At 42.5% G+C, this 14,480-nt stretch overlaps 1 protein-coding gene across 3 annotated transcripts in view; it reads left to right on the top strand.

Annotated features, from left to right (window-relative positions):
* The window catches only part of atp8a1 (ATPase phospholipid transporting 8A1), a 109,475-nt gene that overhangs the window by 81,683 nt on the left and 13,312 nt on the right, over nt 1-14,480 (top strand). For all 3 annotated transcript variants that reach the window (XM_085433904.1, XM_085433920.1, XM_085433913.1), the window contains 6 exons: nt 1,957-2,031; nt 3,317-3,439; nt 8,191-8,269; nt 9,335-9,396; nt 9,651-9,707; nt 10,011-10,118. In XM_085433904.1, coding sequence (XP_085290030.1) covers nt 1,957-2,031; nt 3,317-3,439; nt 8,191-8,269; nt 9,335-9,396; nt 9,651-9,707; nt 10,011-10,118 — 504 coding nt within the window. The remainder of the gene's footprint in view (nt 1-1,956; nt 2,032-3,316; nt 3,440-8,190; nt 8,270-9,334; nt 9,397-9,650; nt 9,708-10,010; nt 10,119-14,480) is intronic.

Raw genomic sequence — 14,480 nt, 5'->3', positions numbered from 1 at the left:
TTCGCTGAGTGGCACTCAAAGAGGAGAAGAAAAGGGGAAGGAAAAATCCGGCCTGGTACTTCCCCTAATGAGCAAATCAATGCATCTGTCCCTGAAGAGACGGAGAGAGTGAGAAAGAGAGAGGGAAGCTATTGGGACCTGAGAGACCAGGCCAAAACACTCACACAGAAGCAGTTACCTCAAGCTATGAATAGGAGTCTTTTTTAACTTAGCACAACAATATATCAGCCCAGACCCTCATTGAGCAGAGCTGTAATTAATTCAGCAGTTTGACCTACCCGCTAGCCTCTCGTTACCGTCGCTTGAGCTAATGGATGAACCTGGCTCATAGCTCGGGCTCCGTCTACCCACAACCCACAGCACTGGCATCTGAATATATTTCTCTGTGCTTTGCCAGGGGTTGTACTGTTCATCTTTTGGTCTTGGTCTAGCCATATGTAGTCCCACATTCAGCTGAGGTTGAAACCAGACCCCCTCTTTTAAAAGACACAGCATCATGGTAGAATGCACCTGATGGCAGGATCTGGGATGGGTGGGTGAGGCAGAGAGGGGAAGGTGAGGGGCAGGGTAGGGGCGAACAGAGGATTCGTCTACATCCCCCCCTCACCATTTGTTTTCATGCCTATGCTTTCACGAGTAAATGGGAAGGACCAGTGGCAGATTATTATTGGTCGTGTAGACAGTGGCAGCGGCAGGCGGGGCTCCGAAACAGGCTTTGTCTCAATCTGAGAATTTGTAGCAGTTCATGCCTTCATAATGAAGTTAAATGAAGCGAGGAAATGCTTGGTTGGCCATGGCCAAAACGCAGCACCCCTGATGTTCTCTTGACAGTTTTGGCATGAGTCTGTCCAGGACCGCAACATTGCAAACTGTAACTCTGTAAGGTGCAGTTGCTGATTTACAATCTGCAAACAATTTTCAGGGTGTGCAGTCAGATTTACTCGATGTCAGATAAATCCGCTTTACACCAATAAAAATTCGACGTATGTGCCATTTCCCTGCCAGATTGGAGCTATTGCTCTGCTTTCATCTTAGAGGCATTATTTTGCTCAAATAAGCGTGGCTAATCAAAATACGGTGATAAGCCTCGTTTCCACTCAGCACATGGTTCACATTACCTCTGTCTGCCTTTCCTGACACAATATATCAAAGTTCTGCAGTCCTGACTTTGGCCTTAGAACTAACCTCATCTGTCACCCACATGTCATCAGGTAGATCATGGAGGAAAACAGTGGGTAAGATATATGTTAGAAGTTAATCGTGTGATGAATCCAGTGGAGACTTTGCATCTCCGAGGTGCCACCTGGAGGTCCTGGCTTTCCCGCTGTCTCTCATTTTTTCTCATTTGGCCCTTCTGCCTGTTTTTTTTTTTTTTTAAGTTAAAATTGTGTCTGAATTAAACTAATGACGCAGGTTGATCACAGGTCAGCACTTTAAAACCAAACCACTTTAATTTAAGGATCATTCGGTTATTTATTTTTTCCCTTACACTAAAGGGAAACATACTTTTTCTTTTCTATTATCTATCATTGCAATCTCAGCGGAGGCTGCGTTCCCTTTGATCTGATGGTAGGATAAGAAAGACATTGAAGGATGCTGTGTGGATCGTTAGTTTGTAGATGCAGTGATCCTGTCTCAAATCTGATCATGTCACTTATCTTTGCAATCACTAATGAAAAGCTTACACCGAAAGAGCAAATGGCTGCTTGCATGTAAATGTGGCAGCGTCTTCTATGATTAAAGCTTTCAATATCAAAACTGAGAGCAAATGGCTTTCAGCGTAAAATGACAGTGCTCATTGAAAGATGTTTCAAATGTTACAACACTTCGACTTCATTGTTTGCCACTAAAGTTGATGGCTTCTTAAAAAAGATTGTATTATAAATCTCTGATTGTATTTCTTCTGTTCGTATGTTGCTGTTTTGACTCATTTTATGATTTTTTTGTCTTTCTTAGATCTGGTTTGCATTCGTCAATGGCTTCTCTGGTCAGATTCTGTTCGAACGCTGGTGCATCGGCTTGTACAATGTGGTGAGTGTTTAGAAACATGTGCCTCTATAGAGACCACTTTACTCCTCTACCTCTGTCCCCTCTTTGACACAGAACGTATTAGCTGTGGTGCCTCAAGCCTGATCCCTTTATTGCGTGACTATGTCATCAGCATCCTGAAAAAGTTCTCCTTTATTTATGACCCGTTGTCAAGCCCGTATTCCCTGTGTGCCCTAAACTATGTACTGAATGCGAAAGAACAACAGCTTCGCTTGCCCCAAAGAGTATAGTTAGTAAGAGCAGCTACGTTTCAACGATAATAAGAATAGGAAGACTGGAGCAGAGCCGGCCGCTGATGTAGGGAGTCCCTCAGAGCGCCGTAACAGGACCACTCCTAATGAACTCATATTTCATATCTGTCATGAATTAAGCAGGAGGGAAAAAGTGCATCTGTAGTCTGAGGTTTAAGAGTATACTGTTAAGACCACAATGAGTCAACATGTAACTTTAAACTGTTTATAAAAATGAACTCGATTCAATCAACAAAAATGAATGAGAGAAGTGTGAAGTGAAGTTTCCCCACAATCCCAATCGGCCTCAAGCGCAAGTCATTTATGGCAGGTACAAACTGAGATTTGAGCCCTGCCTTTTGCCCTGGTTCATAATATCCTCCCTTTGCCCCACACTCCCACACTTTGTAACCAGCGCTGTTTTGGTTGTGGGAAAAAGCTTCAGTCTTTCACTTTATCAAAAACTGAGGGAATTCCATTGGCTCAGTGGGAGTCTGTTAGAGGCAGTGGGCTGAATCTGCCCCTCAAAGGAGGTCTTCCTCAGCCTGGCTCTGAATAAGAAAAGAAGCCAGTGGAGCATGTCCTGTAGCCCACTGGTCCTGCCGACTGAGGCCTGAAGACTTCCACTCCAGATGGGCCTGTAGGGAACTCACACCAACTGAATCACTTGAGCTACACAAATAGCATCCTTCCTCTCTCAGCAGCTGCTATACAGAACATTACAACACCACCACGAAATGATGCTGTAAATGCCTGCTCCTCAGTCAAGAAGACCACAGATGCTCATTGGAGATGGTTTTTGCATATGAACAGACTTAAAGCATGACAAATCAAAATAAGGTCAGCCAGTCTTCAGTGAAGTAAAATTAAGAGTGGAGCAAGTGGAGAACAAAATGAAACAGAGCTTTGACAGGATGTTGGAGGTCAGATTTACTGTGGCAGCTTTAAAGGGAGATATTTTTAGCAAAATCATATTATTTCATATCAGATTCATCACTGTGTGTTTGTGCACGTCTGCGGGTGTGTTTTTTTCGTAGATCTTCACTGCCTTGCCTCCTCTCACGCTGGGAATATTTGAGCGCTCCTGCAGGAAAGAGAATATGCTGAAATACCCAGAGCTCTACAAAACCTCCCAGAATGCCATGGGCTTCAATACCAAGGTAATTTGATCCTCTTATCACATGTATGTTATCTATGTGGATGTTTCCTGTAACACGTAAACAGATTTCAGTACTTTTAGATTAATTATTTTTCTCAGTTTGCTCTTCATTGCAGTCCTAAGTATAAGTATCATGTTCTGTGAATATATTTCATGTAAAGTCTAACAGTATGTGGGTGTAACAGTATTTTCCATAGACGTAGTATGTCATTAATACTGTTAGCTTTACTGACATGCTTCAACAGCCCAGTGTCGGTAACAGCCATTTCTTTAATTCTGCTCAAATTAAGTGACAACAACAACAAACTTATACTAAAGTATGTTATGTTCCTTTTTATTGTACCTTTTATGATTGGGAATTAATTTTGTTCTCCACTAAATTAAAAGGTTAAAAGTCCCAGTAATGAAATCACATTAATAACGGGACAGCGATCTGTTGTGTTGACGTCTCAGTGACCTGGCAGCTGCAGTTTGTGGGTATCCGGTCGTAGCCTGGTTTGGCCTGGCTTGACCTGTTCTGTCTGGTTGCGGGGGCTGTCTGTTAGCTTCCCCCTTCAACTGGTAATAAAGTCGTCTCGTCCTTTCTCCATGCTGAGCCAGAGACTCCTGGACCCTCCTCACAGGCGTGGTGACCTGGTTAGCACCACATGGAGGTGGATTAAAAGCAGATTGGCCATGGTGGTCACGGCCATGGAAGCTCAGATCTGTTGGGAGATGGCAGCAGAAAAGGAGGGAGTAGAGAGAGTGTGCTGTCACTGTGTAATGGCATTTGTCGCAGAAAATTATGCAATTCGTTTAAGTGAGGTGTTTTTTTGTTCTCTTAGAAGCCTATCAGATCGCATTTAAGCCACACAATACCAGACTGCACGGATCAGACGACGATGGTCCGATCCCGAGTTCGAGAAATACTCACTTCTGTTTTTAAAAAAGCCATTTTAAAATGCGTCCCAATGAACGTGAGCGTTTAGCTCATTTGTTCTGATTTGTGATGAATTGTTACAGATAATAAATAAATAGATAAAATTTAAATGTAGCATCTGATCCTACTATTAAAAAACAGCTGGTTAGTCCATAGGAGGCTCTAGTATATTAGCATCTTAATATTACACCTAACAGCTGGATCGCCAGTCTGCTCTGCATGATATCAGAGTACAAATACACAGGAAGAGGTTGTTTACCAAGTATAACAAGTATACCTTAGTACTTGTCTTGCATGTAGTTTCTATTTTTTTCAAGAACACGTGTAAAGGATAAAGTTGCTTTGATAACACATTCGTTTTAAAATATCTGACACTTGCTGACGCATCCATCTGTCACTGACTCCATGATCACACTGGTTAGAACTGGCACTAACAACACCTCCTGCTTTATCTTTGGCACAATTTGTACTTCTAAGTATGTAAATTTTTCTACCACATTAAATTATAACCTTTCAGAAGTTTGTTTCTTAGCTACACACTTAAAAGTGACAGAAGGCAGCGTTAAGATTGAAACGTCTCGTAAAGTTGTAGCTTTGAATCTTGTGTTTTTTTTAAATATACATGATATGATTAATCAGTAAGTGTCTGTAGAGCAGCTGTTGCACACAATTAGCCTTTGTTTAATTAAGAAAAACATATCGTGAACATTAGGTGTAGCCCTGCTAATGTCACACATTTTTAATACAGCAAAAAGCTTTTCCCAGCAGTGTGAAATACATATATAACATTTAAAGGCTGTAATGTCACAGTTGATAAATTGGCATAACAGCAGTGAGTGGATGTGTGCTGACTATCTAAATGAAATGGAAAAAATAGGTCATTTCACAGAAAAACAAATAGACTAAATGTGAACCAAGCGCCCTGTGTTCTTTGCACATCACTTCAGATTTTATGATTCACAATTGTTTTATTATTAATCATACTTTAATGATTTATGACCACTTCATAAATCGTATGACATTTTCTGTGAATCCTGTTGTATGATGGATTTCCCTTTAATTAGCTTTTTGCAAAGACTTCATTAAGTTTCTGGTGCCAAAAAAAGGAATCATTAAAAATATTCATGTGATAGTTAGAAGCAAATGAACCTCCATTTTTGTTTGGGCCACATTTTCCAAGACTCATAAATGATGACTTGGCCAGGTCAGCAGGTTGTTTTTGCTGGCTTGTCCACTCTATTCCCGAGATATTTTCCTTGCAGCTGGCCCGAGGCGAGGCGAGAAAATCCAGCAGGAATTTGGCCCCTCGAAGCCTGTCTTTCTGCTCGCCCGGCTCTTTTGTACACAACAGATACTGTCTTTGTGAATTAAAGCTGTTTGTGTTGAGGTGCGAGAAGGGAGAGACGGAGGGTGTTAGAAACTTCAGGCGTGGCTTCAGCTGTGTCGCTCATTCACTTTTAATTACAAATTCTAGACACCTAAACCGCCCTAATAAACCGCGTTCCCCTTCGTGCGGCCTCGGTGATCGCAGCAGTTTACCAGAAGCTATCACCTCCTACATAGCACCATTACTTCTCTTGCATACGGTTTTCCTCAAAACTGAAACAGGAAGCGTGGGAGCAACTCTGGAAATATTTGGCTCGATATTAATTACTGGCCTTCGTGTGGCTTAGGTTCTTTTTCTTATTTTTGTTTTTGGCAATTAGGATTCTGACAAAGGGCCGAATATTTGCAGGACAGACGAGGCATTCATTCGGAGCGCCAGCCCCAGCAACTTGCTGCGTAACAAGAAAGAAAAGAGCCTGGTGGCTGGAGGGGCGAAAGGGAGGATCCTACTGTGACAAATGATTATGAGCATTTATTGATTTCATTAGCATTCATTATGGTAGAGCGGAAACTGGGGCTGGCTTACACTCCCACAGAGTTTGGGATTGAGATAGCTGGGGAGGAGGCTGGTAGAGAGCTGAGCCTGCCAGTGGGAGGCTAATTGGCATAAACATGTGATTGTAACATTGGTGATAATTTAATACACATTTGACCACAGAGATAGAGGAGTGGGGGTTTGCTTTGGCTGGCCCTCACTCAGTGTATTGGGTTTTGTGTACACAGTGGGAGAGTGAGGTAATCCAGGATTGGGGGTGGCTGCTAAAGGACTTTAGATGAGGAGGTTGTGCTACAGCGACCAAAAACAAGCCCGTGGCGTAGATTAGAGCAGGACTTGTTCCTTCACTGTGCCCATTCATTTTCCAGCCAGATGATCTCAAGTAACCCTACACAGTAAAATAGTGCGAATAGCTGTTCTGAAGACCACAACATACAGAAAGTGAGTTTCCAGGATGTGTAATTCATCTTGTATAAGTAGTGTTTAATATTTCACTGACAGGTTTGCTGAAGTTGTTGAAAAGCGAGCCTTTTTAAAACAAGCCAGATACTAAAACGTGATGCTTTCCCCCGTTTGCTTTTGATTTTTTAATGCCCTGCTCCATCTATTATTATTAACCTCTATTTAACCAGGAAAAGTCCCATTGAGATTAAAAACCTCTTTTGCAAGGGAGTCCTGGCCAAGAGGCGACAACACGTTGAAATTACAAAGTTACATACATATTATAAATAACAATTACATTTTAAAAACATTTTTCTCTGGCTCTCTCAATCTGGACTTAAAAGCATTTAATGAAATAAGATCTGCTATCTTCCAGTCTTTTTGCATCATGTTCCATGTGAAAGGGGCAGCATAAGTAAAAGCCCTCTTTCCCAGTTCAGTTCTGGCAAATGGAACATTGAGCAATAAAAGATCGCTTGAACGCAGGCTGTAAGAAACAGTACTTCTCCGTGTGAGCAGATCGCAAATGTAGGTGGGCATTTGTCCAAGCAGGGCCTTATAAATAAAGTTGCACCAGTGAGCATCTGCCCTTTAATCTCGACAAATTTTCTCAGGATTCACAGCAGCGTCTGTGTTAGCACAGCGGGGGAAAGGCGGCACAAATATGGAGTGTTTTTTGGCAGAAAGGATTTTCACGGCTGTTTCATGGTACATCACCCATTAGTGTTTTGTTTGGCCATCGCGTCGCATAATGTGAATTTGAAGCACCGCGGCTTTGGAGAGAGAGAGAGAGACAGTATGGATGTAAACGATTCAAGTCTACATGCTTGCGTAGACAGACGCACACGCAGACTGCGGTTTTCCAGCAGGCTCTCAATAATTACCGTGAAAACAGTTTAATCTCTGTCAGGCCTGTCAGTCTCCCTGTGTGTGTTTCTAGATTTATTTTTGCTTTTTTAAACTCTGCTGTCATTTATTACTACACCAGTTAAAATCCTCACATGAAAGGGCCGAAGCCTAATGAAATATAATGAGAGGAAACCCTCACACTGGCAGCTCATACATTAATGTTATACAGTGTTTGTGTTGTTGAGATGAGTATGTGTATTTTTCTTACACCCACTGATTCGTTTTGTTTTAATTTATTCTTGACTACAGGGAAAATGTGCAAACTTGTATTAGCTTTAACTGCCCATGAACACATTCAGCAACCTCTTTCTCCCCCATAACACACACAGAGGATATACAACGTGTCTGTCAGCGGGGCGGCCATTCAGCATGGAGGCCCCGACAAAACCGCCACTTAGCCTAGCGCCTGGCTGGCACAAAGGGCCCAGGTCAGGGGTCACTTGGAAAGCTGGAGCTCCCAACACCCTTTTCTCATGCTTTTTTTCCACTCTCTCTCCCTCTCACCCTCTTATTGGAATCTCTTGCTGTCCAACCTCCCCCTCCCCTGTCCTCCCCCTCCTATACATCCTTTCCCTCCATCCCTCTTCCCTCTTTTTTGCAGGTCTTCTGGGCCCATTGTCTGAACGGCCTCTTCCACTCCGTCATCCTCTTCTGGTTCCCCCTTAAAGCCTTCCAGCATGGTAAGTAGCTCCCAGAGACTCCTCCACGGCTCTCGGTGGACCTGGCGCATAAATAAGGAGGACAGTCAAAGACACGTATTTTGTCTTAATTAGTTCTCTTTTCAACCATCCAGTCATGAATTGCAAACATGTGTGTGCTCCAGTCCGAGGGACACGCAATAACAAGCCCATGTTCATGTTTGCCCTAATGACTGCTGAAATGCTTTAGCGTGCAGTTATTGGCACTTACTTAGCTTTGATAGATAACATAGACCCAATCAGGTGCTTTCTCTGCGGCCAAAATGATGTTTTTATTCAAACAGAGAGCTTCGTGAGTGCAAATAACTTTATTGATCCATAGAAGGTCAATTGTGCATGTTTGGCACGTTGAGATGGTCTCTGTGTGTGTGGGTGTATGTGCAGAGAGAATAGGGATCTTTGAGCCGGTAAGTCTTGGCTGGCTGGAGCTAAGGACCACACAAGCTTGGGCCTGCTCTCCAAACAAAAGGCGCCAAGCCCCTCACTGTGACTGACAGGCTGTCAGCAAAGCCTCAGCGCACACAAGACATGTGACCAGCCGGAAGTAAAGGGAAAGGGAGCCTCTCTTTCTTTACTGGCAGTGCACACTGTTGATATTTTAGCCAGAGCCCAGGCCCACTTGGGCGGTATGAAGCAATATGTCTGTGTGACTCACAGCTTATTTCAGTCTTATTAATTTAGGAAGTTATACGAAAAGCATCGGATTCCTTTTTAATGGCAGAATTAATTAAAATGTTCCCAGAAAAATAATTTTACCCTCTCTTTCAGCACTAAATTAGCCAGAACTTTTCGTTTTTGAATATGATTAATGGACACCAATTCTGCTGGATTTGCATACACATACTGCCTTGAAATTAACATTCCAGGCTCTCTCAAGGACAGTAATGGAAGCAGCGTTTGACTGTGGTTTCTACTTTTAGTTCCCTGCTCCACTCCAAGCACTTTATGACAAAACTCACATTGATGTACCTAAAGTGTTACCCTATGTGAAACCTAAGAGCTGAAGAAGGACAGCTTAAAAGCCTCTGCTGCTGATTCCCTTCACAGATACAGTTTTTGGCAATGGAAGAACTCCGGACTATCTCCTCTTAGGCAACATGGTTTACACGGTAAGTGCACCGGTCTTCTTCCCTGGCAGTGTTTCTGCTGTGTTACAGACTTCGGGTGTGTGAGCCAAGTGTTCTTAAATGCCAGCGAATAAACATCAGCTATATTTCCTTGTCTTCTTCTCTTCAATTGTCTGATGATCTTTTCCAGTTTCGTTTTTTCCAGTAAAATGCTTTCTTATTGCGAATTCAGGTATGTGGGATGAACTTCACATGATCCTCTTTGCTGAACGAACATGTGGTTTGTGTCTCCGCAGTTTGTCGTCATCACAGTTTGTCTTAAAGCCGGCCTGGAAACCTCGTCTTGGACCATGGTAAGTTGAGTCCTCCTTCTCTTTTGCTATGCTTCTGTTATCTCTTTTCACTTTTACGTGGCCGCTGATACCTGTGACTAATTTTACATCCTCTTCTTATCGCTAAATCCCTTTATGGTATGTTCTCGCTAGGCTTGTAAATGTAAACCAAGTGAAATGTACGGTACCTCTTTTAAGTTACCGGAGAGCATTCAGTGTTTTAAGCCCAAGGAAGCGTGATTAAAATGGCTCGAGTAAATTGTAGCAGTGCTCAAATCACAAAACCTTTTGTGATACTTACTGTCCTCTGGTTGCTCCTAACAGTTCAGTCACATCGCCATCTGGGGAAGCATCGGCCTGTGGGTGGTGTTTTTCGCTATCTATTCCTCCTTGTGGCCCCTCATCCCTCTGGCACCTGACATGTCAGGCGAGGTAAACACACATGCCGGCGTGCACACGTACACATGCTTCCCCCAGTCCCAAAAGAAACTGCTGATATAATCAGCTATTATAGACACATCTGTAGCTCCTTATGATTCATTTTCTGTAGAAAGGAGCTGGTGGGAAAACCTTAAAAAAGATCTTTGTAAGTAGAGCCAGAGGAGTGTAAACTGTCAGACCTCTGGCTTGTGTTGCCTAATGACTTAATTGGGCCAATTTGCCCTGTGTTTGTGTTAAAATTTCTCCCTCAGCTCTGAGTATCCACAGGTGAAACTGAAACAGTGAGGCCGTCTAGAAGCTAAGCAAAGAGAGACACGGGTGACTGATAGCCTAAAAATGTACCCGACAATCATTCAACCCCTTGAACATCAATCACATCCGTCCTATTATCCTTCCACTCATTTTCTTTCGTGTTGGATGCTCGTATTGAACATCACTATGAGACAAAGGCTTAAGGCTGCTTTAGCCATCAGGTTTCATTCAGTGTTTCTCTGCTCTTGGATATCAAAGATGTCAAAGAGCTCTGGCTGTGGTTTCAGCAGATACACCTGCGGTTAAAACCTTCTGTTTATGTGGGACAACAACTTGGAAGAAAGTTGTCTTAAAGACAGAGGAGGTAAAATTGCTTTTTGTCAGACGGAGAAAGAAATGAGGGACTACACCAAGGCCCAGAAAAGTTTTAATTATTCAAATATTTTCTTTACTTTTTTCCTTTCAGGACCCGGTATTTACGTGTGAATGTAACTACTGTAACTGTCACCACAGGTGGTTAATGGGAACCTATTAAACAGGTGAAATTTCCCAGTACATTGTGGGCAGGAGACTGAGGCATCTTTTCATTGCGTAACAATAACACTGCAGGAAACCATTCAAAGAAAAGAGGAAAATAACATCTTACAACAAATGTTGTCTTTGCAGAGGTGCTGTGTAGAGATCCCTCTACAATTCACCTAATGTGAAACTGTTCCTTAAAAACAAAAGTGGGTTTTAGTCTTGTTGACAAGTAAGAAAAACTTGGGGTTTTATTACTTAAACAAAGCTTTATTCGTCCTGTGTGCCCAATTTGAGATGAATACTTTATGCATCTGAGGCCTCAGCTAACATGTAAAATGTAACACATTCATCACTGTTTGATTATTTGTGGGCATTTCAGACCGCTTGAGATTGTTCAGGGAAATGTAGAAATAAAAGGAAGAAAATGGCTTGTGAAACTCAGTCCGGGTATATTTTATGTGGACACGCTGAGTTAGTGGATTAAAATCCTCTGAACATATTGTCTCATAATAAACAGCTACAGTGTACTGCCTTATGTGAAGCTGAATAGAAGTGAAAAATATCTGTGCACAGTTATATTTTGGTAAATGACCATGAACTTCAGAAACGGCAGCCTTATTTTTTGTTTCTCAGATTGAGGATTGGGTCTTTTTTCATGTATTATTGCTCAGTAAATTATTATTTTTGGAAAGAGTTTGACATTTAATTAAATGGTGAAAATGAGTAACGTCTGTTAGATATAATAATACAGCCAGCAGACAGTTGGCTTAGTCTAGCAGTAAGACTGGTTGCAGGCTGCAGCTTTGTTTGCCAGTAACAGGATCCACCTACTAGCACCTACAAAGCTCACTGATTAACACGATATGTCCTGTTTGTTTAATCGGTATAAAATCCAAACACGTCTCTTTTTTTTACAGAGTGTGCGTGCTTAATGTTATTTTGGCTCACAGAGCAATAATCCTGCACATATGAAAGCAGTAAAATATTATTTTTACACTTTGGTTTTTGTACAGATCAAACAAATGAGATGGAGCATGTTAAGTGGTGATTTTTGGATAGCCCCTGCTTCCAGTCTCTATATTTGGCCAGATTAACCTCCGGCTTGTGTACATTCATATATACCACAGAGATATAAGAATGGTATCAATCTTCTCTTCAAACATTCTGCCAGAAAGCAGAGGATTTTTCCCAAAATGTCACGCAATCCCTGTAGGAGCTACAATTCTGAGTCAGATCTCCTTCATCTCTGATCAGTTCAGTTGGGGAGATGATTGCAGGTTTTGCTTTTGGAAAGGAAGATCTCTGTGGCAGATTTTCTTTGTTAACCTTTGGACTGAAGAAAGAATTTCTATGTTGCGTCTAGTTGCATGTAGTATTCTCATCTGACAGAGGTCTTACTACTGCAACAGTATGTTTGGCGTACAATAACTCCACATGTTTTGGGTACTTGTTTGTGCGTAACACAGTAAATAACATAAGTAGGTGCACATGTACAGAAATGCTGACTGCTATACCCTCACTGGGCTCAGTGTACTACTCACTCAGTAGTACACACACACACACACACACACACACACACACACACACACACACACACACAGGGAGTAGGTATATTAGCTTAATTCTATCCCCTGTCTGTGAAGCCTGCTGCTTTCATCCGTACCCTGCAGCACTTGACTGAAGACAGTAATGGTGTCCTCTGGGTAGTGGGTAACTCTATGCCCAGCCCTAACTCAGGGATGCCAGTATATCATCAAACAGGGACACATCTCTGAAACTCGAGAAGGAGTCAGAGACACAGGCACCACTTCCAAGACCTTGTAGCCTCTGAAGAGTAGGATTATTCACAACCCTGATGAAGCCCCGCATATTTCACCATAGCCTCCCTAATGTGTACTTGAAGGTAAAAAGAAGAAGAAGAAAAAGCGCTCTCTGTCCTTTATATCTACTTTCTTTTATGCTCTCGGCTTTTTCCTGCGTTCTCCTTTTGTTCACCCCACCCCATCTCTGCCAGCTGAAAAACTGCCCGAGGGCCTACAGCATAACAGACACCAGAACTCCCTTCCACTCCTGCCTCGGCTCTCACACACAACCCAGCTCACCACCTTTAACATGTTAAGCAGCACTCGGCTTCACAAGAACCCATTCATCAATGTCAGGCAAAATATTCCTTGGACGTACGACCGGGCAGGTGCCGGATCAATCGTCCAAACACCCCGAAACAGCTCGTATGGTTTTCACAGGTACTCCCTGAGAATGGCTTTGTCCCAAATGATCACCTCACTGAAGTCTGAAACAAATATCAAAAGAAAATGTCAGATTATTCTGTTCAGGCAGCGTAATCTGCCACACTAAGCGGCTTAGCCTCACCTCAGGAGATGTCTCATGCACACTCTGTCGCACTGACCTGTTGCCTGCTGACATGCCTGTGCTATCAATGCAGCTGTCTCCCTGCACACTTTGTCCCCCGCTCTCTGCTCACACCTCTGCTGTTTTCCAATTTCTGCTGCAAGCTGCAGCGGAGCATCTATCACTCAGTCAGACTCGAGTGCTTGTCATCAGCATATGGATTGTACACTGCAACGGCTTCTTCACAGTTTCTGCTCAGAGACTCTTATTTTTCAAAAAGGAATAGCTTTGCAAAGATGTTTGTTGATGTGTAGCAGGCCAGGAATACACAGGGCTTTCTGTGACAGCCTGTGTGACATGGACAAGAATGAAAACAATTTCTAGAGAAACAGATCAACTTAGTGACTATTATGAATGATTTTTATTCAGGACTGCTTTTATTTAGTTTAACGTTAGTTGAACTCTTCTACCAAACCACTACATCGCTCCTGTCTTCAGTCGTCTGTTAGCCACTTTATTCCCCCTCAGAGTACGCCTCCTGAAATATCTGCTCTATTTTGAAGCAGTGAAGCAACTTGTAAACAGAAAATATTAATGCAGTAATGGAGGAAAATGGAAGAGCTGCAAGAGTTCAAGCTATCAGTAAGTGTGAATCAGTGTCATTTATCTAAACTACGCTCCATAAAATGCGCATCAGCGTGCTGCGTGCATCCCAGCCAGAAGGTCGTGGGTTTGAATTGGGAACTTTCTTCGGACTTGTCTGTGTGGGATCTCTCTGGGTACCAAACACATCCACTTTAGGTCAAATTGGTGACTCTAAATTGGCCATAGGTGTGAATGCTTGCCTGTGGTTGCCTGTTACTCTGTGGTAGCTCTGCAATAGGTTTGCAGTCTCTGTGGTAGACTCGACAGCTGTGAATCGGATAAGTGGGAGAAAATGGACGGATGGATGGTTGGATGTCATATTAAAAACACAGACATGGATTTTCTAAAAAATTCAGTTATTTATTTTTAGTAGCTTTAAAAAGTGCTTACTGCTTTCATAAACGACAGTACCAGTAACTTATTTTACTCTGTCATTGTATTTTGTGCATTTGAACTTGCAGCGAATCACTCATATCTGCTTATTTCAGCATAGGGTGGAGGAAAAAACCCTACCTCAGCGAAAGCTGAAACCTGTCTGAAACCGCTAATCCATCATCTGTCATATTTAGCTTTCAGTTACAGTTG

This window comes from Copadichromis virginalis, linkage group LG2 (genome assembly GCF_057382275.1).
Source record: "Copadichromis virginalis isolate Kocher_CV1m ecotype Utaka linkage group LG2, C_Virginalis_male_GT1.1, whole genome shotgun sequence".
NCBI classification, from domain to species: Eukaryota; Metazoa; Chordata; class Actinopteri; order Cichliformes; family Cichlidae; genus Copadichromis; species Copadichromis virginalis.
Note: the sequence above shows the minus strand (reverse complement) of the source record. Positions and strands in the feature narration are given on the sequence as shown.